This window comes from Sprattus sprattus (genome assembly GCF_963457725.1).
Source record: "Sprattus sprattus genome assembly, chromosome: 7".
NCBI classification, from domain to species: Eukaryota; Metazoa; Chordata; class Actinopteri; order Clupeiformes; family Clupeidae; genus Sprattus; species Sprattus sprattus.
The window spans coordinates 29,594,565-29,621,385 of NC_137926.1; the positions used below are offsets into that span (position 1 = coordinate 29,594,565).

A 26,821-nucleotide genomic window follows, 5' to 3' on the forward strand; every position below is an offset into this window, starting at 1 on the left:
CCAGAGGGAGATGCACTGGTGGCATATACATATATAGAGAGATATTTATATATCTTTCAGTGATAATGTAATTTGTAGAAGTAAGGGAAGCTACCTCAGTAGAAAAGGAAAGTCCTAGATTGTTATTCAGTCTTATTAATAGCACTACGCTGTATTATTAAAATTGCCTACATACCTTCTATTGTAATCCACCTGGAAAACTCTGATTTCTCGTTCATAACCACCCATACTGCACCTCCACCAACCGCTTTATACCCTCTGGAGTTCATCGCTATGCAGTATCAGTCCAAAAGAGAGATCCATATACAATAAAGGCCCAATTACATAACTCGCCCTAATATGGGATGCAGTGACTACTTAGCGGCTGCCATGCCTTTGGCTGTGACATTGCCCGGGTCCCAGCGGAGGCCTGCTAAAGCTGGAGCAGCAGAGGGCACGGGTGCAGGCTCTCTGTCCCACTTACACCCCCAGCAGAGCAAGCTATGGCTACGGCTACGGCCTCTCACTGTGGGGACCTTCAGTGCGGGTGCAGGGGGGGACATGGCCATACTCCTGCCAGTCCAACCTCAAAGTTGGCTGCTCGAGCCGAGATGCAAATCTGTGTTATCTCCTGGAGCTCTATCTTGCTGCAAGCTTTGAATCAGCTATTCAAGCCTATTCCCTTACACCTGAATGGTCTAGGCTGTTTAAATAGTTCAAGGTTGCACATACATTTTCTTGGGTAAATTGTTGTTAGACCTACTTAGCTTGTCTTTATAAATCATGTCTCTCTCTGTTATGTTCAAGCACGCCTTATCTCAATCATTTTTTGTATTATTAATCAAGGGCAGTCAGGCAAGCTGTGTTACAGGACCAGTGGGGTCACAGTAGGGAAAACACTTTGCTGGAAGTGACTGATGAACAAATCAACTGTCTATATACTAAATGTAATAACTTTTAAAATTAAGTGGTAGATTTGGAAGCTTTGGACCAAACCCCAGATTTCTGTTTGAAATTGTTTAAGCCATTGAACGTCTTCCTTTCATGCAGTTGCATGTGCTCCTGTTGTCCACAAGGGGGAGGAGTAACACAATTCTCCATCACGGTCTGTCAGTGGTTTTTGGTCTGTTTATGATGCAAATCCAATATTGTTGAACAGGGCATAATGTGTGTGACCACGGAAATGGCAAAGACTATGACATTAATACCATTATTCAAATTGCTATAAACAAGTATAAATAACATGTTCAAACCACATTTTGCAAGGAACCACATCCCCCATACCCTATTGTGCATTGCTTATTTCCATCTATGGTGAGTGTGCTAATTAAATTATCTCCCTAGGTGTGGAGAAAATTACCCCCCACAATATGGACTGGATTATTTTGATGGTATTAATTGACATCATGACAGCATGTGATCACTGGACTTAAAACTGTGTATTTGGTTTTTCTTAGCTTAGAGTAATTTGTCATTTTATCACTAATGAAGAAAAGGCAGTTGATCTCACCTTTATTGTGGTAGTGTTAAAGTAAATCACTGTTAAAAACATGTTTCTATGCCAGGCCCACTGTAACTAAGCTTACCCTTCTGGACATCTCTCCAGCCCACGCCCCGGCAGGGAAGGCCTGTCCAGTGCAGAGACCCCCAGCTCCAAGCGCAAGCTGTACAGTGCTGTCCCAGGCAGACACTATGTGGTGGTGAAATCTTACCAGCCACAGGCTGAGGGCGAGATCACACTGTACAAGAACGACAGAGTCAAAGGTAACACTTCATCCACACCATCAGAGCCACTCCATTAGCTTTGACTTAGCTTAGCATTACTTAGCTCAGTTTGTGCTTGGACTGCAGTCTGATAATGCTTAATAGAGAAGGGCATATTATACCTGTTGTTTTAATGCATCAAGTCATTAAGCTCTTTGGAGTATTACAGGTGATGAAGGGGAGGAGGTACTTTCATTTTAAATCAGACTATAACATTGTGTCTGTAATCAGACCACAACAGTGCGTCTGTTATCAGACTACAACAGTGCGCTGTAACCAGACTACAACAGTGCAGCTGTAATTAGACTACAACAGTGCGGCTGTAATCAGACTAAAACAGTGCGGCTGTAATCAGACTAAAACAGTGCGCTGTAACCAGACTACAACAGTGCAGCTGTAATTAGACTACAACAGTGCGGCTGTAACCAGACTACAACAGTGCAGCTGTAATTAGACTACAACAGTGCGGCTGTAATCAGACTAAAACAGTGCGGCTGTAATCAGACTACAACAGTGCGGCTGTAATCAGACTAAAACAGTGCGGCTGTAACCAGACTACAACAGTGCGGCTGTAATCAGACTAAAACAGTGCGGCTGTAACCAGACTACAACAGTGCAGCTGTAATTAGACTACAACAGTGCGGCTGTAACCAGACTACAACAGTGCGGCTGTAATCAGACTACAACAGTGCGGCTGTAATCAGACTAAAACAGTGCGGCTGTAACCAGACTACAACAGTGCGGCTGTAATCAGACTACAACAGTGCGGCTGTAATCAGACTACAACAGTGCGGTGGTAACCAGACTACAACAGTGCAGCTGTAATTAGACTACAACAGTGCGGCTGTAACCAGACTACAACAGTGCAGCTGTAATCAGACTAAAACAGTGCGGCTGTAACCAGACTACAACAGTGCAGCTGTAATTAGACTACAACAGTGCGGCTGTTGTCAGTGAGGTAAGAAAAAAATGCAGATTTTGGATCCCCTCTGTCAGACATGTAGAGGATGGAATCTTGTGAAACAGAGCAGAAAGTCTAACAGGCCTTTACTGAGTAAAATAATGTCCCATCTCCCCATTAGGTTCAATAAGGTAAGTTAACTATCCCAATTTATCTTTGGACCACCATTAACTGCTTGTGACATGAGCTATGAGCTTATCCAGTCATGTTTAACTGAATTCGGATCGATTCCCATTAGCTACACGGTTAGCCCAATTGAAATTCAATGGAATGTTTCTAGAGCAAATAGAATGTGGATGTGGGAATGTTGGACAAGGTGGGAGGTAGTACCCTGAAGACCCATTCGACTGCTAGGAAAAGGTTCCACAGGATTGTACATTTTCCCTCTCCTCACTGCTCCGATGATCATTGCTAGGACCCTTAGAGGGGTTCTACTAAGAAGCCAGTATCAAAGGGTTTAAGGTTACTGTGGACATTTTGCATTCACTATTCAATTAATCATTGAATAGGTCCTCATTGCATTTTTTCGTTAGTGCATTTATACTTTCAGCTCAAAGAGTATAGTATATATACTCAAAGAGTATAGTATAGAGTATCATCTGTGCTAATACAGATGTTTAGTCGGACAAAATAGAGTGGAAAATACATAAAGAGAGAACAGGTGCTATTATTCACTGCCTGTGTTGAGAACTATGGCTTGGTGTAATAGCACACACATTTATTCTGTCTAAGGCTGACAGGGATGGTGAGGCTGTCAGAAGAGGAAACTGATGAAAACTGACAAAAGCGCAGAGATGTCCATGATGTATCTGCTCTCAGGTCGGAGCTTTTAGAGGTGCATAACTCACCGTGCCTTGGCAGAAGGGAGCCACCAGAATAAGGTCACCGAGGACACATGCCTTCTGGCAAGGCCATCCTCTTCCCCGTTTCCCACCTTCATAATAATTTATTGAGGGCTTAGGCCCAATACGCTCCTTCAAGTGAATGAGCATACTTTGCTGACCTCAGTGAATGTCCTTACATCAGATACTGCAGCCTAAGAGTGACACATGCACAGAGATGTAATGCCTTTCTCATTCCTTCTAGTGCTGAGCATTGGAGAAGGGGGATTCTGGGAAGGCAGCGCGCGTGGGACCATGGGATGGTTCCCTGCTGAGTGTGTGGAGGAGATTCCCAACAAGGCCAACGAGGACCGACCCTGTAAGTCCCTCACTGAGACCTCATCCAGGGTTCCCACCGCACACTGGGGGGTTTCCTGGTGCTATATGATAGCTTTGCTGATTGACCACATATTGATTATATGCTACATGACCGCAATGCTTAGCATATAATGATTTAGTCATTTTTCTTATTTTTTTGGTATATTTTAAATTATTTTCACTTTTCTTTTCTTATTTTCTGTAGTCATCTGGGAGGTGTATGGGTAGGTGTGGAAGGTTTTTCTACGTTGATTTGGCAGTTACTGTTGGATAAAAGAAAAACTATTATCAAATGCAGAATATGTTTTTACAATGATTAACAGTAACCCAGTTTGATAAGTTCTCTCTCTGTTTCTGTTCGTTCCTCTGTGCTTTGGGAAAGGCCTCCTGGTCATTGCTAGCTCTTACTGTAGTTCATTTTGCATTCATTGGTTGCGGCTAGGCCTGACTGCACACATTAATGAAACATAAATCTCCGGCACAATACCGGAACAACCTTTTAAACGGAGTATATGGAATGAGGGGAGTTAAAGAAATTAAACTAGAGCACTGCGATAATCAGTATCCTCACGTACCATCCACACAGACCCACTCATAAATCCCAGTGTCTTTCTTAAGGATGCACCTTAACCTTATGTGTTTTAGCACAGCATGTCAGGATACATGGCTAATCTAGTCCCTAAAAAATATACTACGATGAACAGAGCAGAACTGTGTGATAAAAGTTTTAGGCATATACAACATCTATAGGCCAGGCGTTGTGTGTCCTGGGTCAAGGAACCATGTCAATGACTTGGTGGTTCTCATGAAAAAGCTCAGCATGTGTTGCAGTTATCCGAACATTGCTATGTGTGTGTGTGTGTGTGTGTGTGTGTGTCTGTGCATGGGTGACTATGTGTGTGCATGGCAGCATAGTCTGTGTGCAAATTGGCATAAGGGGCCAGGGGCAACATTCTGTTGAAAGTTGTTATTTTGGTCCAAATGAATGCCTTCCACATCAGTGCAGCCTCTGTGCCATGGCTTTAGAACTGCACACGGAGGGCTCCATGTGGCCGGGGCTGCAGGGCCAAGCACCAGAGGTCTTCTGAGGTCTTCTGAAAAAATCAGCAGGATCACAGCGCTGCCAAGCTTCCCTCTCTCCTAGTGGAATATGCTCAGTATTGAGGGGCCGTTCACAGATGCCTACTGAGAGGCCTGGTTCTGCTTATCATTTCCATTCTTCAACAGGCAGCCCCATGAATGGCTTAAAAAACATCCAAAGCCCTCATGCCTTTCTATTAACATATTGAAACATTTGAATAATCTGACAAAAAAAGGTTTCCTCCAGGGGGCTGCCTCTGCTCCTGTGCTGCATCTGAAGGGTGCTCTCTATGTGAAGAGGAGTCACTGAATGGACTGGAGGATCTTGTATGGGGGAGGAGGAATAATGACAGATATCAAGGCATGCTGCTGCTGATGAAGTAAGTGGGCCGACGTCAGCTGTCAGCGCTCTAATAGATGTGGCCCATGTGACTACCCTCTGGAGAGTGAAGGGCTTTGCTGCTGAAGTAAGCTTTGGTACATAATGCCTCCTGGCTTGCAGTATTCGATATACCTTGTGTTGGAAAGATCAAGGTGCAGTCCTCGATTCAAAAGCAATATACCTTTTGTCAAATTTAGAGAATTGCTCTTTACAGTCCTGGCTCTGTAAATGGGACACAAACAAACTGGCTTGAACAGAGACATACACCATTCCAGCCAATCAACACAATGCGTCAGGAACACGGAAAGGACCTTTCACCTGTATCTTGGACTGTACCTGTAATGTTAAAGCTGCTGTAAGCAATACGTTTTCAGAACACTGAAGCCAGGTGGCTTTACTTAAATAGATGCTGTGAGAAATTGAATATGTGACTCTCCATATTACCTTTGTCTAACTTGTATTTAAAGGAAATGCAGTTGGGAAGGAAGGGAGAAGGAGATGAGAGAATCAGAATCAAGTAGATCAATTCATACATGCAGCTTAGCATGCCAATAAGGTTACCATTATAAGGACAAACAGAACAGCCATTTTTAGCCACTGATTGGTGATTGACCTTCCCTATCCAAGTGACAGACCAAGCGTCGGGGTACTGTCTATATGTGAGTATGGCCAATGGCCAAAGTCCAACCCAAAAAATTGTAGATTAGGGAACCGAAATTCAAAATTCAATACAAAAAGATACTAATGAAAAAAAAGAAAAAGCCAAAGATACAGATTACAAGACAAACCCTGAAAACACGAATGCGGTATTCTCCGTGTGCTAAACATCATCAAATAAATGACTATTTAACATTCCCAGGCCTGTAAAGACACCTTACTGAAGTGGTTTGGTCAATACCCTTTCTTTTGTCCCTACAGCCATTACAGGGAATCACCAGTGTAATTAAACTGGGAACCAAATCAATGTTCCCCTATCCCCGGTGGCGCCTCTTTGCCGACGGACTGACCAGCTAAATGAGGACTCGAACCCCCTGTCGCTGCCCTATCGTAGTAGGCTGCCCTATCGCAGTCGCGCATGCGTAGTTGTTACCGGATCGTAGTCACGCTTGCTTCACTTTGCGACACTGTTACAACGAGCCAGGTAATCCACCAAGGTTTATGATGTTAAGCTTCATGTTTATTGAATTATTAGTTAAGGAGTGCATTCATTACTAGTAACAGTAATACAAAATAGCCCCATATGTTGATGTTGAGCCTTATGCTGTTAACCGTTTACAACAATATTAAATATAAAATTAAATGTACCCGAATTATGCGTTAAGACCAGCCCCATATGTAGACGTTGAGCCTTATGCTGTTAACCGTTTACAAAATTATTAAATATTACGTTAAATAAACCTACATGGCTGGCAGTCGTAGATCAGGGGCAGAAGAGCGTTTCATGTGCAGTCGTACCATGACCGTCACAAAGCTTAAACTACAAACTTTCTCAAAGTTAATACTTAAATGACAGGAAAGTTAAAAACTATTTGTTTTTATTAAAATGGATCAAATCTTTCTGGATCAAATACGCTTTTATGATTGGCTATGTATCGTTCCATTCCATTTGCTTCACATTAGGGGCATGTCCATTGTATTAATAAATAATATCTATCTATCTCTTTATCTATCTATCAATCTCTCTATCTAATCTATTTAATCTATCAAATAAATGATCTATCTTTTAGCTATCTCTTCTAAAAACAAAATAGGCTATCAGGTAGGTGCTGACCATATTATAAAAGTACAAAGCTAAATATAAACTCATCACCAAATAGGTTAGTTAAAGGCTACTGCCATATCTAATTTGACCACTTGTTGGTTATTGATCGTTGAGTTTTTTTCCGCACCCAACCCACGCCCCCTTAAATGAATGTGTTCAATGAATACCAGGCGTTTATGCCAAGAAGGCCCTGCACTGTGCTTTTTATGCAGTATTTAGATTTGTCCACCTCCTCAGTGGTTAACCAAAGCTGAAGGCGCACTGAAAAATGGAGTATTCGGTCTCAGACCACCTGGATTGCAGCCATTGCTGGTTAATTTGGGATTTCAGTGCTCAGCGCTCTGGCGTGGGGGAAGGTGTGAATGGTGGGAAATACTCCAGCTCTGCAGGGACACTACTCCAGCACTCTACCACGAAAACCATAAACCTTGAAACCCCCCGTGGTATAATAGACCAATGTTTGCGCTCCCCTCCCCCTCCCCCTTTCAGTTCCTTTCCCCCTTTCTCACGCACAAACACACACACAACCAGTTCCAACCTTGCAATGTGACCAGTCGTAAGAGAGCTATGGATGTGGTTACCATGGAGAGGGACAGGGAAGCGAAAAATCTGCTCTTGCTGAAAATGTAAATGTCTGTAAATATGTCGCTGTTTGGGTCATGATGTTGGTTTTATCAATCATATACTGCATTACAGCACACTGTACAAGCAGTCATATAACACAGCTTTCACAGTCAGCTGTGTGTAACGTCTGGTTAAAGGCACACTGTACGCTTCTTCTATGTGGCATCCAACATCTTGATATGTATTCCATCATCAGTACACTTTTCTAACGAGAACATTTTCAAATTGGGGAATTTGCCTCGGCTTCTGTACAAAACAAGCAGCGATGCTACAGAAATGCATTGCATTCATATGAAGAAGAAAACACTCATCCTGGCAACAGCCTGCACAGGCATACCACTACAGAGCCTGGATACTAAAATGGACAGCAGCTCCATGTGAGTAAGAGCCCTGTTGCCTGTGAGGAGGTGATGCCTGCCTGCCTGCTGTTGGGTTGAATAATAGTATAAGTATAGTGCCAAACTCTCATGGACCTTTCAGAGGAACACACTCATGTACATCCCTGATTGATATATTTCCATGGAAACATCCTCTACACTGTACAGCTCTGTTGCTAAGGAGTGGGCCTTGGCAAGATTTTTTTTTTTCTTTTCTGAACCATCTTTTTTTCCTCCCTCTCTCTCTCTCTCTCTCCCTCTCTCTCCTGTTCAGTGCTGAAAGCAGAGCTCACATAGGATTCTTCTCCTTATCATGGCTTGTTCTTCCTGGGGGTTGGTAGTGGCAAAGGTTGTCTCATGCCTGCCACTGTTTAAGCAGTTTCAAAGTTTGCGGGTATGCGCTGGAGTCATTGGCAGTGTGGCCTGAGGGAGAGACATTGAGCGCTGTTTCCTCCATTGGCTGTTGGAGCTACACGTATCTTTAGGAAAGGCTTCCATTTGAGAGAGGAAAGAGGAAGTCGAAATCAAAGCAAGGGCCAAATGGATGACCTTCCCAGGAGGAAGAAGGTCCACTTTGGAGGTACAGTGTGCTATGCTTTGGGAGAATGTAACCAGCTGGTATGGCATGTGAGCAGTGAAGTTGGGAATATTGGTGTTAGCTGTTGCATATTGGTGGTTAGCTGTTGCGTTTGTGTGACTGTGGAGGAATGGAAATCTTCAGTGTGTTAATCTGTTGTTGTGAATCCTTGTTTGCTGTTAATAATTTGACATGACAAGAACAACATTTCCATTCCACCATCTAGAGCAGTGTCTTCCCATGAGGACACGTATTATCTCTTGTGTAATGCTAAAGGGGAAAATGCACTGCAAGAAAAATATACATGTTGGCGGAACTGCCTCCAAGGAAAGATGTCCTGGTGTGGAAATCAAAGTGGGATGTTATTTGTTTGTATGTTTTACAGGATGGGGCCATAAGCTTGACACAGTCACTCTCTGTTTTATAGACACCAGTCAGAGGCAAGCCCAGAGTAGAAACCTGGGGAGCCTTCCAAGGCTAGATACACCAGATAATTTCCTATTCACTGCTGTAGTTTCTGCCATTGCTGTCCACACTCCTGTCAAGTGGGCTCTTTTTCGGCTGTTGGTGGAGAGAAAGTGTTTGCACTCCAGAGCTTTTACTGGAAAGCGGTAGACACCACTGCAGGTTAGCCGTGCCAGGGTGTTTCATTAGCCTAAGAAAGAAAGTGAGAAAGAGAGAGAATGAGAGGGCGATGGATGAAGAGAATCATAGACATGCTATTGATCTAAGGCTCACTTTGTTTACGCTTTTGATGTTTGTTTGATATTGGCTGTAACGGCAGATATAAGCAGACATCAGAACATCACAGAGTGCGAATGCGAGTTTGTTGTGTAGCTCAGCTAAATGATGAAAGTATCATGGGCCTACTCTGCGAGATGGCACAGAGACTCACAGTAGTTCAGCAGAATAGCTTTGTATGTTTATAACAGTGCACACCCTCCCCCTCTTTGCACTCTATCAAAAATATCTCAGCTGAACAAAGAAACGAGCGGCTGTGACTTTAACGGCTTACCAGTGAGTAGGTTGGAAGGGGGAAAGTGTCGAATCCCACGCAGCCTCCTGATGACTGATATCATCGCATATCAGCATAACTGCAGGAGAACAATAGTGTACAATAGAGCATAGTTTGAGCGCCTCCAAGTCTTTTAAAACTGTACTCTCAGAAGCATGCATGCACACACACACACATCCTGGTAAACAACAGGGGAATGCACATGCATGCGTGTTCGTGCCAATATCTATGGTGACCCCGATTCGACATTTGGTCAAGCAGCAAAACACAATGAGAAAAGGAAACAAGGGATTCTTTTTTTCTCTTGTTGCATCTCTCGAGCATACATGAAGCCAGAACATATCCAGCAGTGGTACACATCTCACAGGTTACAAGGCAGTGTCCTTTCTCCCCGGAGAAATATCCAGGTTATCAGCCAATCCTGGAGGAGGGGTGGATGCGCTCTTTCAGCCTTCAGCATCCAACCACCCAGGAGCCGTTCATTAACCGCATAGGTTCCCTAGCTCTGATTGTGCAGCATCCTGGCCGTTTGTAACCCCCTCCCCCGCTGCCCCTCCACTTCCAGTGCAGTGGCGTGTCTGAGTGTAGCCTTTCAGGAGAAGCACACTGGGTTATGGCCTTGTGTCCTGCCCTGTGTGATTGTTGCAGGAGTTGCTCGCACCTCTTAATTTTCAAGTCATTTAGCTACCTGCTGGAACTCACCGTGGTTTCCATTCTGATGCCACCTGCCTAATGTACTTTGTGCAGTTTTGTTATCGACTCGATTAGGTTAAGGAATCAAACTTTTTTTTTAAATGAAGGTTGATCTGCTGTTTAGGACATACTGTACTCCAACTTTGTTGTTTGATGGTCCAGTGTATAGTATTTAGCTGGATACTGCTACCTGGGATCAAAGTGACTGTGAATTTTGTATGATTATTTGTATAGTTCAAGCATTTTGCTTGATGGTACAATGCCTTGTTTCCAAATGCTATCTCTAGGACCTTTTATCAGTGAAACATTCTCATATTCACCTACTAGAGGAAAATACTGTTTGAAATTTGGCCGTTTCAGTTTCCTTTGGTGAATACCTTTATGTACACATCAACATATGCCAATATAGTGTGACTGAGACACAGTCAACAATCCCTGAACACACTGAAGTTATGAGTGCACATCATAAATAGACTTCCGATGTTCAGGTAAATATTTAATTTTGGGCCTGTATGATTTCCCTTAGATTCCAGAGCTGACCGATCAGAGAGAAGAAAGCTTTTTCGACATTACACAGTGGGATCCTATGACAGCTTTGATGCATCAAGGTGAATATATATATACACACACATACACATGCACACAGACACAAACACACACATGCAAACGTGCAATGTTCCTCTGTCGTATTAAAGCACTGTTTCCATTTTGTTAGGACATCTTGCAATCTTTCTAAAATAAAATATATGTTCAAGTTATTTTTATGTTCAGACTGTGAAGTTTGTTCAGATTAGCCTCTCTATTCTTCCACAAAAATTGTCAGAATAATCGTTTCCCATATTACCATTGCCTTGATCATTTGACATTGAAATATTTGTTTCTCTCAAAAGATGATTCCTCTGTTGCTTTTGATTGACTTTAATTAAGACCTTTCAGGAGGGCCAGGTCAGAAGATCATTAATCAATTATTCATGCCCCGTGTCGCCTTATGTGCTCCTCCATTTGCCCTTTTTCTCTGCTTAAACCCACCCCCATCCCAATAATTGATCATAATACTGCGATGCACAATCGCATTATAGTAATACATTCATTTTCATTGCTGTAGTCTACAGTCCATCCACAAGTCCCATTCATTATGTAGGGAACTATTTGGTCAGCTGCAATGCTTTCTAATCAAAATGCCAGTGTGGGCAGTATACAATCATTAGTAGTCTGTCCGCAGTGATCTCCCAAGTACAGCAACTGACCTTCCATAATTAGACTTCTACATCATAATTTTCTCTGTATGTAATCATAGCGCCCTGGTTTATTATTTAATGGGAGTATACATTATGTGTGTTAATTTATGGGTAACGAAAATACGTTTAAACCACAGCACGCATAAGACTCCTTCATTAGAATGCCGTTGACTTAACTGTTTGTAAGAGCTGTGTTAAAGTGGTGTGAAAATGCTTACTGTCAGATGGTTGGTTATGTAAGCAGTGCTGGAGCTTCGGGTCTCATTGCTTATGGGTAGTCATCACCATCAGGAGCACAACCAGTATCCTCTCCATGTTGGGATTGTGTTGCGGTACAGCAATATCCTTCTGCACAGCAGAGTTCACATGTTCAGCCCAACCTTTTCAACCCAACAATCATTTATAGATTGTTGCATGCTAATGTTTTCTCTCTAATAAATGCTAACCTTCTAATTAAACACAGATGCATTCCCTAAAATTGTGTTATTTGAATACATCTGAATGACATGGCTGACTGAATCCTCTGTAAATGTAGTAATAGTTTATCTGCAATCTACAGTTTACACGACCCATCATACAGTATATCATCATTGCATACTATTCCTGACTGTCCTTATCCATGATACTTGTTCAGCTTTACATGCATGGAAATAGGTGTTTATGTTGTGTGGCTGGCCGAGAAACAAGTGGGCAAACCCAAGTGAAGCCACTGTCACACTCAAACGTGGCGCGTTTGTCCTCTCAGGCTGAGGAGGATGGAGAAAAATGATCCTGCTCTGTTTTTACTGTGCCCAGAACCAGCTGACACACCCTGTGTACAGCACTGGTTTCCATGGAGACGCAGAGCAAATCCATGGCAGTGCAGAGCCGAATGCATCCTGCAGTGGCTTGTCACGGGAACAGAGTTCTCTCTAGGTAAACTTGACACTGCATTCCCCTGCAGTGTTGTGACTGGCCATGTGGAAATCACCATATGGACGCCAGAGTAACTGCTGGGTTGCACTGAGCAAATGCATTATGCAAGGCAAATGTATAATTTCACAGATAATTTCATAATGATCAAGAGTAAAGCCTATAGCACAGTTCAGGAATTTGATCTCTGGACTATCCTTCACTTTAAAGGTAACTGCTGCTGAACTGTGAGCTGCATATCTATTATAGTCATGCAGAGAATTCTAGGAATGCCTAAATCATGCATGCATTCATTCATTCATTCAGTATCACACACTCTAAGTGTGATAACTGTTGTACAGTGAAAAGGCAAGGCTATGTGGCTTTTGCCCTAAATTACAGGAGAGTATTGAGATCAAATGCATCTCAGCATTAAAAAAGCCACAAGACTGGTTCTGACTAAAGGCCTTGTTGCTCGGTCTGACAAATGCCAGTCCCATGCCTTATGTTGCTATGACAACCAGTCTACATATAACACTGGAGTCAGCACCATCTCTTCAGGACCTATGTATGAAATGCACTTGAAAATGAATTGTTCAGTTGCAGAGTCAGAGATTCAGGAACCTTCTATCACATCCTATTGGTCTGCCACCAGTTTGGGAACTATTAAGGATCAGATTCAGACCAGAGCAGAAATTTGGTAGGCTATCAATTCCACCTTAAATTATTGTAGTTATTTTTATTGAGCATTCTTGGTTTCGATATTTAATGTAGTGTTTTGGAAAGATATGGAAAGGTTGTATGACAATATGCCTTCTGGTAGAGTATCACACCATTGTGCATTTGAAATAAGCCTATTCTTTTCAGTGGCCTCGTGCCAAATAGAGGCGACTTCTGCACACATTTGTCTGGGCCTCCTTTACTATCGCTCACAATACTCGATTTCACAAGCCTGCGCTTTGAAAGTTCTTTTTATAGAGCCATACGCCACTCGTGCTGGTCTTTTCATGGTCTTTCATTTCTTTCTTTATTTGTACTACATTCCCTCTTTTTTTCTACCCGTCTGTCAAAATTCGTTTTCATTCATGCATTCACTTACACTGTCTGTCCGCCCGCCTCTACAGTAACTACCATCTCTCCCTCTCTCTCTCTCCCTCTCCCTCTCTCTCTCTCTTTCTCTCTCTCGTTCTGCGCTCCTTGCTCCCCAGAGCCGGTTTACCCGCAAAGATTCTGTAGCATCCCATGCATTTCTCTCGTGTGTTTCACTCTCTCTGGAGATGATGTTTGTTTGGTTCTTGCGTTTTTCTTGTTTGCCCTGGCCCTCGCCTTATCGTGCTGCTGCTCCTCCGACAGCAAAGGTGGTCTTATTCTCTGGAAGTAATCGCCGATGGTGCAATTCAGCAACATCGCATCGTTCTGTATAGATCATGTCGAAAGGACAGCCGACGCCTGTCATGATGAAACATCACTTCGGGCGAACAGCTGTTGCGATGATGAGAATGATAGGATGTAATAACGGTCGTTATGCGCGGAATTTTCTCCACAGCGACTGTGTTATTGACGAAAAGACGGTAGTGCTGCAGAAGAAGGATAATGAAGGATTCGGGTTTGTGCTACGAGGGGCGAAAGGTAGGAACTGGACCAACTGTTTGTGCCTCCCCATCTTCATGCTTCCTTCACCTTAATGTGTTCCCTGTTGTGCCGGTTTAAATGATCAAAGTTGTCTTAAGATAGGCCAAATTTATTCGCGTTTTCTTTATCTCCACACCCCTCCAATGATGTGCAACTATTCTGAAGAAAAAAAAGTTGCTACTCCTAAGATTTACTTGAAATGTTATGGTTCTTAAGGAAACAAAACACAGCATGTAATGTTCACTGTGCCCCACTGTATTATACTGCAATTAACAACACATTTTTTTAATACTAAGAATAGAGAATAGAGTCTACAGTAAACAACAAATCAACTTAAAGAACAACATGGATATGCATTCAATTGGTCCAGTGGATGAAGCTTTAGACTTAAACTAAATCTAAGCTTTATAACCTGGAGCCAGGCTGTTCTGAGTTTGCTCAGAAACAGGCAGTCCTTGCCTTTTACCCCCGTTGCACATTTAATGTCACGTAGCTGACAGTTTGAGTCGCAAAGTTTCTGTGATAAGCTCTGTCCCTGTCTCACAGAATTTGCTGTGTTCATTTTCACATACTGTATTCACATAAGCAGCTCCAAAACATGTGATGGACAGAATAACATGTTTTCGCCACCCTCATACCAACCAAGTCTGGTCTTTTCCATTCACCGCTATGAAGCTATGAAGCTAAGCTGCACTGGGATGCAGTGATGCAGTCCCGCAGCGCTGGGGAATTTGAGCTTGTTGGACGTGCAGCAGTGTTTGAGTGGAGCCCACTGCAAGCCCACCTTCTCCACCAGCTCACATTCTACTCCGAGCGGGCGGCCAAGGCCAACATCGCTCCATAGTGTTGTCTGTCAGCAACACCCATCTCCCCCGAGCATGTGCTCCCCACTGTCACGTGTCATGACCGATCTGCATCGTCATCTCTTGGATGAGATGCGTCACGTCACATCATCAAACATGTCCTCACCGTCCACTCATCCCGTGCCACTGAATGCCCTCATGATGCTCTTCAGCTGCCCACTCTGCTGTGAGGCTGGACCTCTCTGTTGTTTACTTGTTGTTGACTCATTAAGAGACCCATTGGTACTGTCTATACCATGACTGTGCAACTGTTCTGGGCTGCGTTTACCAAAAGCACTGTTGTGCCTCAGCCTGGGTAACTAAGAGAAAGAGACTGTACAATATGGTTGTGTCTTCATCATTTTACAATAGTCGTAACACAGCGCTTTTGGGTAAATGCAGCCCTGGCTTTGTCGGAAGTCTTCTCGCTGTCAGCTGTCCTTCAGTACAATGTGACTCACAGTATGGTTTCTTTGGCTGGGTGCTCGTCTGGGTGCCCTACATTCCTCAGCTGACACCCCCATTGAGGAGTTCACCCCGACACCAGCCTTCCCTGCCCTGCAGTACCTGGAGTCTGTGGATGAAGGTGGAGTTGCCTGGCAGGCAGGCCTGCGCACTGGGGACTTCCTCATTGAGGTAAGGCTGTGTTCACTCTATTGGGTTAGGCAATGTGCTGGCCAAACATACACATTCACAGGCAACAAGTTCTCTGATGACCTTGAAATGCTATGTTGTTTTTGTTTTAAGTTAATGAACAAATTCCTCATCTTGTAAGGTTTTATTGGAATAGGTAGAAAGAAAAGGACAGGGACCTGTGTTTGCTTTAGTAGCACGTGCTACAACATAACAAGGGAATCGAATAACAACAAGCTGTTCTTTGGTCCCCTCAAGTGTTAATGTTGACTGACTCTTTGGGCGCAGTGAAGCTCATCATAACTTGCTTCATCTGTGGAGTGTTGGTCTTTCAAAGCTGGTGATTGGGCAGTGGCTTGTGGAGTACACATCTGTCCATTCACAGTATGACTAATGTATAAAATGAGTCTAAGAAGGATTTATTCTTTGTCTTTCTTCCTTTCATTCCTCCTTGTGCCCACTGTATCAGCTCGACCTATTGTGCCAGCACAGTAAGCCAACCTTGCCTGGCTGTGAAGACCTTCTGTAACAGCAGCACTAGAAATCAGATCTGTAATTTGTGTAGATTTAGACTTTGTAGGTAATTAGATCTTACAAGTAGAGGTCTTTGTTGGATTGCTATGGATACTGTGTCTGGAAGAAAAGAAGGAAACACAAAAAAAAACACATGCTACATTTAAAAGAGCCTTTTGACAGACATGGCTACCATGACGGCCACGGCTGAATGGAGCGATGACCATGAATCAAAAGCCAGTCAGCCAGGCCCATGTCTAGGGCTTTTAGCTCCTCATCAGCAAAACAAATTCATTTTGCATGCGGAATGTTCCTTCGTTGCATAAAAGTTTCATGTCTGCGATGCACTCTTGCGTCTTGCGAGCGGTGGACAGGTGGGAAGAGGCAGCCGAGGGATGAGGATTGCCTCTTTATCCGTGCAGCATGCAAACCCCTCATGAATTATTTGATGCGTGTGATAATTGCAGAGTGTGTACGTTTTCATAGGCAACCAGCAGCAAAGCCAGAGTTGCATTATGACAAACTAATGACACATAGGGCGGCTATGTGGAATATTGTGTTTTGTTATGTTGGAAACTAAATGTTGTGCACTACAACGCATTATCATTATAAAGAACAGAATGGGACAGATCAGTGCCCCTTATTAGGTGGGTTAAAAAGAAACTGTTTGTTGTATTTCGTCTGTTTGGTAGATCTACATGAAAGTTGTTCCTATGCAATGGTGGTAATGCTGACATGATTTTTTTTTTTTTTTTTCATTTTGACTTTTTTCTCTGACATCCCCTTCCCTGTTTGGTCTTGTCTTTTATGTCTCCTAATTTTCGTGCTGCTTATATGTTTGGAACACAGCCATATACCCCGTTCTTGATATATGAAGCAAGTGACCCTCTCGTTGCACGGAACACAACTCTTTCTTTTCCTTTGATAGTCTATAAAGTAAGGGCTAGTGTGTCGTACACAATGTAGATTGGGTGTCATGTTATTTTCTCTAACCCAGAGGTTTAGCTGGCTCAATAACATGAATGGCTGTTATTGTTGGAAGGGGCCAATAAAGAAAAGGATCCCACAGTGAATCATTTTAGGAGCCCTATGTAACAGTTTGCTTTAGCATGGAGGTGATATACAGCCTATGGTTTTTCATTTGACTTCCCACTCTTGTTTTACTTGGCTATTTGTTGTATACTGTAAATATGTTTAGATGTTGATTATAGGCATGCAAGTCAAGGAAGGTAGGCACATATGTTGGTGCTCTGTCACTCCCAGCCTCTCTGATGACCTTGCAAGCAGTAATCAGGGCTTTATTGTTCAGTCAATGTTATTGACGTTGCTGGGACCCAAGGGAGACTGATTGGGCCTCTGCTGCTAGTCTCCAGTGAGGAGCAGCCCTGGTTCACTCAGGCATTCTGGTGGGATTGATGACTGGAGATGAAACATGGCTACTGCTTCCCCCAACACACTGCCAGGGAGCCCCTGCTTCAGCCAAAACGTAAACAGAAGATGTTATTTTATAGTGACCTCCAGTTAAAGTATTTAATGTGTTTATAAAACCAGAAGTATTGTAGTATTTGTGTGCAAATTATGAAATCTACCAGATATTGTTGGGGTTCTGAAATATTGCCATGAAAATGTAGTCATTGCATGCTTTAGTGCACCAAACATTATGTAACACTTAACTTGCAGACTTATGGCTGTTCGTGTGTCTGTTTCTAGCCATGTCTGAAATTGATTGTGCACATTTTGTATGTTTCTGGCTCTCAACACAGACTCTGGTAGTCGGTTGCGTTTGACCCTGCACCCCCCTCAGTTTAAAGGCTTGTCTCTTCCGTTTTAGGTGTCCTGGTCTGAGCAGCCTTAGTAGTCAAACAGAGCGGAACTGAAGTAAGCAATGGGCATACTGAAAATACATCTCCTCCCACCACCTACTGTGTGTGGGCATCCAGCACTGTATTTGGGTTTCTGCCTTCTCATCTGATTTTTCTTTCAATGTTCTTTGTACTGTACTTCCTGCGGTGCTGTCTTCAAGCATATACTTTCTCTCATTATGTCCCCCTCCTTCTGTTTCCTCTTCTTCTTTATTCTGTCCACCTCTTTTCCCATTCTTCACTCTTGCCATATCTGACCCTCTGCATATTTACCTTGTGTGAATTGAAAAGAATAAAGAAGGGAGCTGATGTCAGCTATTCTACTGTATATTAATGTAGACATAATTTGCCCTGTACAGTAGCTTGCATTCATATTTCAGATACAAGAACCCTCATAAGAACCCTTTGTTTTATGATGGTAACAGAGGTAGTGCCTCATTGTCATCACCCCATACATGTAGCTGGAAATCTAATATAAGTTCTTGTGTGCACTGATGATGTCATCCCTTCACAGTTCTCAAGTTAACAGGGATACAAATACATTCCAGACTGCATCTCAAGTTGTTGCAAAGATGCCTGATACAAAATACATTCAGCAGACATCCCAATTACTAGTAGAACCTGCAAGTCTGAAATGGTTGAATGCTGGCAATCAGGTTATTTAGCTTTGTCGTTCAATTGCATATTTATTTACTCTCTTACTCTCTATCTGTGAGCCTTTAGTATTGTTCCATTTAACAGTGGGGACTGCTTTGTTATGTGCAGGAGGATAGCAAGCGTCATGACATGCCCAGGAGGTTCCTCATGGCCTAATAACCACGCAACCCCACAACCTGTCACAAAACCTGTTCCATGAGCGATGCAACCTACTTAAGGCATAGCCCTTTGGAGGGTCTGCCTTGCGCCGTGCACAAACATCGTGTGACTGATATGAGGAAACTAGCCTCCAGGATGCCCTCGCCCTGAAAACCTCTTGAAAACCAGAAGTAATACTACTACAACAAACTACTCAAAAAATAGAGCTGTAGCGAAGAGGGGGGCAGGCAGCCCAGCAGGGCATAGATACCATGGAAACGTGATGTCACTTTGTCAAAGACACGGCCGTAAGCACTCACAGCAAGTTTGATGTTAATTGACCAAAGATTAGCTGAGATATGAGCTCACTTCCTGTTTGGCGACTTTGCCACCTAAATTAAATATAGGCTGTCCCTGACTAACTAAATCTGTTTGATAATGTGAGAGGCTTTGTCTAAAGATCATCTGTCCCAAATTTGGTGAGGATTCAACAAGATTTGTGGCCACTGAACTTTTTAACGTTTTTGATTAAATCCAATATGGCGGCTGCATCAATTAGGTGGACATGACAAATTATCATGTCTTACCCTAGCGCCCCTACAGTACAATATTTAACTCCCTCCATCCCCATGTGTTTCAATGACAAAGTAGCCTATTTTCCATGTCACTTTTCCATGTCTTTCCAACCACAATGTCTAATTTGAGCAGTTAGTTTTCCCTATGCTGATATATTTTTAGGCCTTAGTTGTCAAAACATTCTACTATGCCATGAAGAGGCAGGATCCACTTAAAAAATAAAGTGATGGACAGCCTTTGCTAAAAGAGACCAGCTGCAGCACCTGAATCGCACCCATTCTCGTTCAGCTGAGGAGTAGCTGAGTTTGTTATCGAGTTTGCCAGGCAATTTAGTAATTGTTTTATCATTTCTTGTAACTGTTAAATTTAACGGTTTTGACAGTCATACCTGTTGTGCTGTAGGTTGTACTCACAGAGCCTTTGTTCTTCAAGATTTGTTCGGTAAGTCTAGTGTTTGAATAATGAGTTACTATCTCACACTGGAGCATTCCACAGTAGCAATGTGATAAATGGGTAACATTAGTCAAAGACCCGGTAGAGATAATGAAACGCTTATATATATATATATTTAAGCCCTTTTGTCAGATAAAAAAAATTAGATCAGATGATAGTAATAGGAAAACATGAATGTTAATCAGAGCAGGAGTTTCACCGGTGGCACAACGGCCATGGCCACCATTGTCCCCCTTTTCTAGCCTTGGTGAATATCGCATTTTCCTCAGTCACTGTGGCCTTGGTGCATTGTATTGTGCCTTCATTGATTTATTGATTTATTTTAGAAACTGATGATGTTACTATGCAAACGCTGGCTCCAAATTTGACTACATGGTGGAAGGATTTTGGCTGAAGTTCTATAGAACGGAAGGGCAAGGGGCCTCGCAGTCCGCCTCTATATACAGTTGATAGGACTTCCCTAGACTCCAATGGCAGAAGAAGAAGAAAAAGAAGATGGAGAAAAGGTCGAAACTTAGTTGGTTCCCACCCAGCATTACTTTGTTTAAGAAGCCTTCTATTCATTGGAGTGAGGTTTCATTTTTAGTTGCCAAAAGTGGTGTGGGCAAAATTGGTGAATGCAAAATGTGGTGGGGACATGTCCCAAGCATCCTCAGCACAAATACTGTATGTACAAACCCGGAGAAGCAGCGTCAGAGTTTACTTCAGACGGAATTACAAAGACGTTGTGCTTTACAATCAATTCAGTCAAAAACTGTCTGTTCTGGTTATTCCCCATTTTCAATGTAGGGTAGACGTTGATGTTGATCAACATGTTGTAAATGGAACTCCTGCCCTGTATTATAAAGAGCCGATCACATGGAGTTGGCTGTGAGCAAGTCAACACAAAGAATAAAATCTTTTGTTTACACAGTTTATGTCAGATTTAAACATGGGTTCACGTGATGTACTTTAAATGTCAGGATGGTCAAACAATGTGGAGTTATGGATCTTACACCATTCATTTAGATAGGAGTCTTGTTTACCTGACATAGCTGCCCAGGGGCTTTACCAAGATGGCTGCCGAGTGACGAGGCTTGCCTGTAAAGACACTGACCTTTTTCTGTCTCTCTCCAGAGGCTCCCTTTCCCCTTTTGATTGAGCATGAGAAACGCAAAGACTCAGCTTTTTTCATTTAAAAAAAAAAAGCTACTGTTCAGACCTTGAATGACTTTAAAAGAAAATATATGAAGTTCTGAACACCTTATCCTGGCTTCGTTTCCGATTCCTTCCCTTCCCTTAACCTGGGTTCGTACTCCTGACAGGGTCACCCAACGCCCCTGCCTTTACCCTGGATATCGTGTGGCATTTCATAGTAGAATGAAATTGATGTTTAGGCATTGCATTGTCAGACACTGAGATATCTATGGGAAATATTGGTATAACTGATATCCTCTTTACTAACCTGTCTCTGTTCTCTCCCATATAGTCGGTCCTTTGCCAGCTTATGTTGCCCCCCCCCCCCCCCCCAAGGTTTCTTTCTGTTAAAAGGAAGTTGTTCCTTGCCACCATCCCCTAAGTGCTCTGTAAAGCGCCTTGAGACTAAATTGTTATCGTGCTATATAAATAAACTAGAAAGGCTTATAACAGGTTCTTACCAACATCCCTGCAAATAATAATTTTGTACAGGCCATTTCATACCAATTATGATGTGCTATTTCCATACAGTCCGCCCCTCACATTTGCAGCAGTAGTGTGGCTGCCTTGTTCCAGTAGCTAGAGTAAATGGCTTAGGACTTCGGAAAATTATCAGAAATTGAACATTTATTTGTGTTTGGATTTGTGCTCATTTGTGTGAGATGTAGTCACTCTTGCACAGGGTGCTTTGCTTGGGTGGCACATGCAGGCTGTTTAGTGAGGCTGGGTGGATGGGCCATGCAGGCTGTTTAGTGAGGCTGGGTAGATGGGCCATGCAGGCTGTTTAGTGAGGCTGGGTGGATGGGCCATGCAGGCTGTTTAGTGAGGCTGGGTGGATTGGCCATGCAGGCTGTTTAGTGAGGCTGGGTGAGTGGGCCATGCAGGCTGTTTAGTGAGGCTGGGTGGATGGGCCATGCAGGCTGTTTAGTGAGGCTGGGTAGATGGGCCATGCAGGCTGTTTAGTAGGGCTGTAACGATACACCTACCTCACGATTCGATTCGTATCACGATTCTTGACCCACGGTTCGATACACCCCACGATATTATTATTATTATTTATTTTTTTTACCTCGCGATTTTTAAAATATATTTTCTAATTCACATTAGAATAAGTATCAGGGATGCAAACACAACCATGGTCAAAAAGAAGTGAGGTAGCGCGGCGCTGGGGCGACGCGGCGCGGTTACAGGCATCAATCCCCCCCGCCCCCCCACGGGTTCCCACACCTTTTTCATGAACAAATTCAAGCACTTTTCAAGCACAGGGGTGTGATTGGTAAAGGACAAAAAAACAGGAAAATATACGGCGCACCTAAAGGTACCATGACGCGGCAAAGCCACCAGCCCCCCCACCTCTTTATACACACACACACACACACACCGGACTGACATTATTTCAAAACATTTAACCACTTAGTCTTCAGGCAATTTTTTGCCATTATTGAGGTTTTTTTCCTGCGCCTACTCTAGAGAGCACAATATCTGATCAAAAAAAGCATGAAAGATGAAGGCTCCAGCTTATTTTTTGTAATGATTATGTCCATGCGCTTTGGTCACAGCCCGTTTGGAGACTCCAAAAAATACCTTTGGTTACCCAAAATGTATACTGTATCAAAAGGTTTACTACACATGAACCCAAACTGGTAGAAGCATAATCTTGGTCTCAAATGAAAGTTTACCCCCTGGACCGTCTTGTTAATCATTTAGACACACTTATTTAGGCTTACAGTATATGAACAATTGTCATCAATGGCAATAATAATCAATTGTATTATTATTTATTTGTGGTTATTAGTTGTAATAACAACTAATACAATCTTATTAAAGGTAACATTTTTTTAAACAACTATTAACAATTGTTTTTTTAGCTTTCTTTTTTTAATAATAATAACCATTATATATATGGATTTTTGTGTTACCTTGTACGTACCATAGTAGGCCTACAGGAACAGATTAGACTAGTTAGCTAGCTTGCAAGCAAGCCTTTGTAGCCAACGCACTATCAGAGATAGCTAACGTTAGCTAACTAACATTAAACTAGCTTAACCGAACTAAATCATTTCTAAAAGTATTATTACTAGTTATCATTCACCGTAGGCGATGCGTGTTGCTTGGCGCTTGGTGACGAAATGCCATGTATTTCTGAATGTTTTCGCTCCCCTTGATGGAGTCAGCAGAAGAATTTGCCTGTGCTGGTTTGACAACAATATGGGCAACTCGTTGTCCACAATTCCGACATGCCTTGAAAACAAAACCGGGTCTTTTTCTCTTCGTCGACGTCCTCCTCCACCCCAAGCCAATCTAGCTTTCATTTTTGACAGTCGCTGGGTGTGTGAATTTTATGTTTTAGAACCTGAGATGGTGACAGAGACTGCGCTGATCCTTATTTCTCCTCACTCTCGAAGTCACAGGTCTGATTAGAAAGCGCTCCAAATATTTTTTGTTACTAGGCTTAATAGCGAACCAAACTTTTTGTATCACGTGACCGCTGAGGGCATGTCACGGTTCTGCCTCTTCGCATCGCGATGCAGGTTCGTGGCCCAGAGTGTCGCGATTTCTCGGTTCGATCCAATATCGTTACAGCCCTACTGTTTAGTGAGGCTGGGTGGATGGGCCATGCAGGCTGTTTAGTGAGGCTGGGTGGTGGGCCATGCAGGCTGTTTAGTGAGGCTGGGTGGATGGGCCATGCAGGCTGTTTAGTGAGGCTGGGTGGTGGGCCATGCAGGCTGTTTAGTGTGGCTGGGTGGATGGGCCATGCAGGCTGTTTAGTGAGGCTGGGTGGATGGGCCATGCAGGACAGTCAGTGAGGCTGGGTGGATGGGCCATGCAGGCAGACACTATCGCTCAGTGTGGACACATGTGTCCAATTTCCGATTTCAGTCCGATTTAAATCGGAAATTGGACACGTGTCTCCCCAAATCTAGATTTCTTGTGTCCGACTTGAGTCCGACTGGACTCCGATGTAAACCCCTGGATACACGATTCGATTCCGCTGGGAAACGAACTAGACACGCAAGTGTCTCTCGAATCTAGATTCCAATTGGACAACAACAACTTTTGCACGTGCTTGAGATCCTGCCCACAGACATATACATGCATCATATGTGTCTATGATATGATAATCGCTGCTAGACGCTCAGTTCTTGTGCTCCCTCTCATTCACGTTGAAATACTGAAACCGAAACTGAAACTTTGAAACTGGAACGCAACTGTTTTGGACAGAACGCGCTAATTCAGTGAACAAATATTTTCATATTACTTTTCCACCAGTTGTTAGTCATGTAATCCATGTTACGAATTGGGGTTGGGGTGTGTGAACTCAATAGCACGACTCAGACACAAGGGGTAGAATGAAGAATAAACTTTACTGTCCAGGGTTCGGTACACGGTAATCAGTCAAAAGGCAGGCAAACAATCCAAAGGGGTAAGGCAAAAGGGAAGTCGAAATCCAGTCCAGGGTTGGCAACACGACAAAACTTAATTACAACTGTGAACACGGAGGAACACTGAGAACACTGAGAACATTGAAAACACTGAAAACACTGAGAACTAACACGCAACATTAATGACGAACCAGCAACGAGAGACAAGAACACAAGGAGTATATATACACACACGCAACAGATAACAAGGGACAGGTGAAGACAATCAAGGCGGGGCAGACAATGAGACACAGGTGGACTAAACAAGGGAATTAACAAGAACAGATAACGAGGGACAGGTGAGAACAATCAAGGCGGGGGAGACAATGACAGCAACGAGGGAACATGGCAAACACAAAAACAGGGTTTTTGTTTCATTTCACAACGTATTTACTGTATAATCAACGGTAGCAGATGTAAACATTCCGCATTTGATTTGAACTGACGAGGCCAAGATCTGGATTTGTCACTGCCATGTGCTTTGAGATAAAGCAGTTAACCCCCCATGGAGACCCTATGGAGAGAATCGGATCGGATCGGAGTACTGCCATCATGTGCACGCACTGACTAACAGCACTATGACTTAAAGCTCCTTCACGTACATGTTTGTTTTTAGCATTACTGAGTCAGTAGAGACAAAAATTGCTCAATGATGATGTCATTCCACTTCTATGAGTCATCCAATCTAAATTCCGTGCCATCGGGTCAGATTTGGACAGAAGTTTACTGAGCTCTGTTATGCATCCTTACGGACTAATGTCTCCGCCTTTGATACAAGTGATGTAAGAGTGGCTAACATATCTGTTTTCTGTGTGTTCAGGAGCAATCTGAAATTCTAAACGTTTATAAGTAGAAATAAGTGTGTGATTGTGTACATTTCAATAATGTTCTAACAATGTTTCAAAAGTATGTTATTTTTCAGCTATAGGTCAGTAAAATCATTATTAGACAGATGATAAGTTTGTACCATGGTTGTACTGCTAGTCAGGCAGACTTGATATATGGTCTGTATTGCACCACCGTTCATTGGCGCTGTTTCAAGTTCCAGGTTTTACAAAACACATCCATTGTAGGAACTGCTTTGTAAAAAAGAGTCAAGCCTCAGCTTAACTAGCCATTTAGATTTAGAGTTTCTAGCACTTTGTAAATGTGACCTTTATGTTGAAACAGTTAGTTAAAGGAACAGTATGCAACACTTGACACTTTTTGAGACATTTTTGTATAGGCAACTCATTTTAGTATCATCTTCAAATACATTTTGATCAGTGACGTGCGGTGAGGTTCGCAGCTGGTGAGGCACAGAAACCGGAAGTGATTACATCATTCCGATCTCTAGTTGTTTAAAAAAAATAGAAATGTATACATCATACATGTATATGCTTATGGTTTAAAAATTGTCATCTCACCAGAACTGAAAAAACTTGATGTTTTATTGTCTAATACTATTACTTTTAAACGATTATTATTATAAGAAGTTATGCGGCTCAATACTAAACGTACAATCGGTGTGGTAATTGAACTTTTACAACGTGTCAAATAAGATATTAATAGTTACAAGGTAGCGTATGTAGCCCTCCCACCAATGAAATGGCTCATTTCAATTTGTCTAGGGAAAATATAACCTTTTACACAACTCGGCAGTGATGGGCAGTAGCGTCACTACTTGTAGCAACGTTACTAGCTTAACTACATTTGTCAGTAGCTTGGCAGTAACGTTGCTATTTTTGCTACAAAACCAAGTAACTTTTCAGTAGCTAAGCTCTTTTATTGATCAAGTACCGCAGTAGCGTCCTCGAAAGCTAATTTATCCTGGACCTTTCTGATGTTCATTCATAACAGGCTTCCCTGCAGCCATCAAACACAAAAATTAAGCAGTACATCACTTTAGTAGCCTGGATACCAGCCTGAACTCCGCCCACAACTTTTGGTCTGGGAGATTCAGTCTGGAGTCGAGCTAGTTGGGAGGGTTTAAACGTTTCGAAAAAGTTCAGAAAGCAATCTAAACCAATCAAATTGTAAGGGCGGGCTTTATACGTTGATGGACAGATGACCTGATGATAGACAGAATACCGTATAAATCGAACAAAGATGGCGCCGTCTCAGGAGCTTAGTGGGACATATTTGATATGATTTAAGCTATCTACACGAGTTTTTTTATGTCCATGTACATTGACTCGGTTAGTTGTGTATACGCAACACCAATGTTGCCGAGGATTGTAGGTCTTAACTTAAGTACTCTAGACCATTACTGAAAGGTTATGCTAACAGTGTAGACAAAAAAAACATTGAAACAAATGGTAGCTTCTAGCCTTGAGTGCTAATTAAGTAACGTGAGCAGGCATATCTCAACAGATATTGACAGCGCAGACAGAGAA

At 42.7% G+C, this 26,821-nt stretch overlaps 1 protein-coding gene across 1 annotated transcript in view; it reads left to right on the top strand.

Moving 5' to 3' along the window:
- Window positions 1–26,821, top strand: part of LOC308367798 (SH3 and multiple ankyrin repeat domains protein 2-like) — a gene marked incomplete at both ends in the record, with an annotated part of 68,528 nt that overhangs the window by 26,440 nt on the left and 15,267 nt on the right. Inside the window, 5 exons of the mRNA XM_080841787.1 lie at window positions 1,586–1,743; window positions 3,791–3,904; window positions 10,940–11,021; window positions 14,089–14,171; window positions 15,528–15,652. Of these exons, the coding sequence (XP_080697913.1) occupies window positions 1,586–1,743; window positions 3,791–3,904; window positions 10,940–11,021; window positions 14,089–14,171; window positions 15,528–15,652 (562 nt within the window). The remainder of the gene's footprint in view (window positions 1–1,585; window positions 1,744–3,790; window positions 3,905–10,939; window positions 11,022–14,088; window positions 14,172–15,527; window positions 15,653–26,821) is intronic.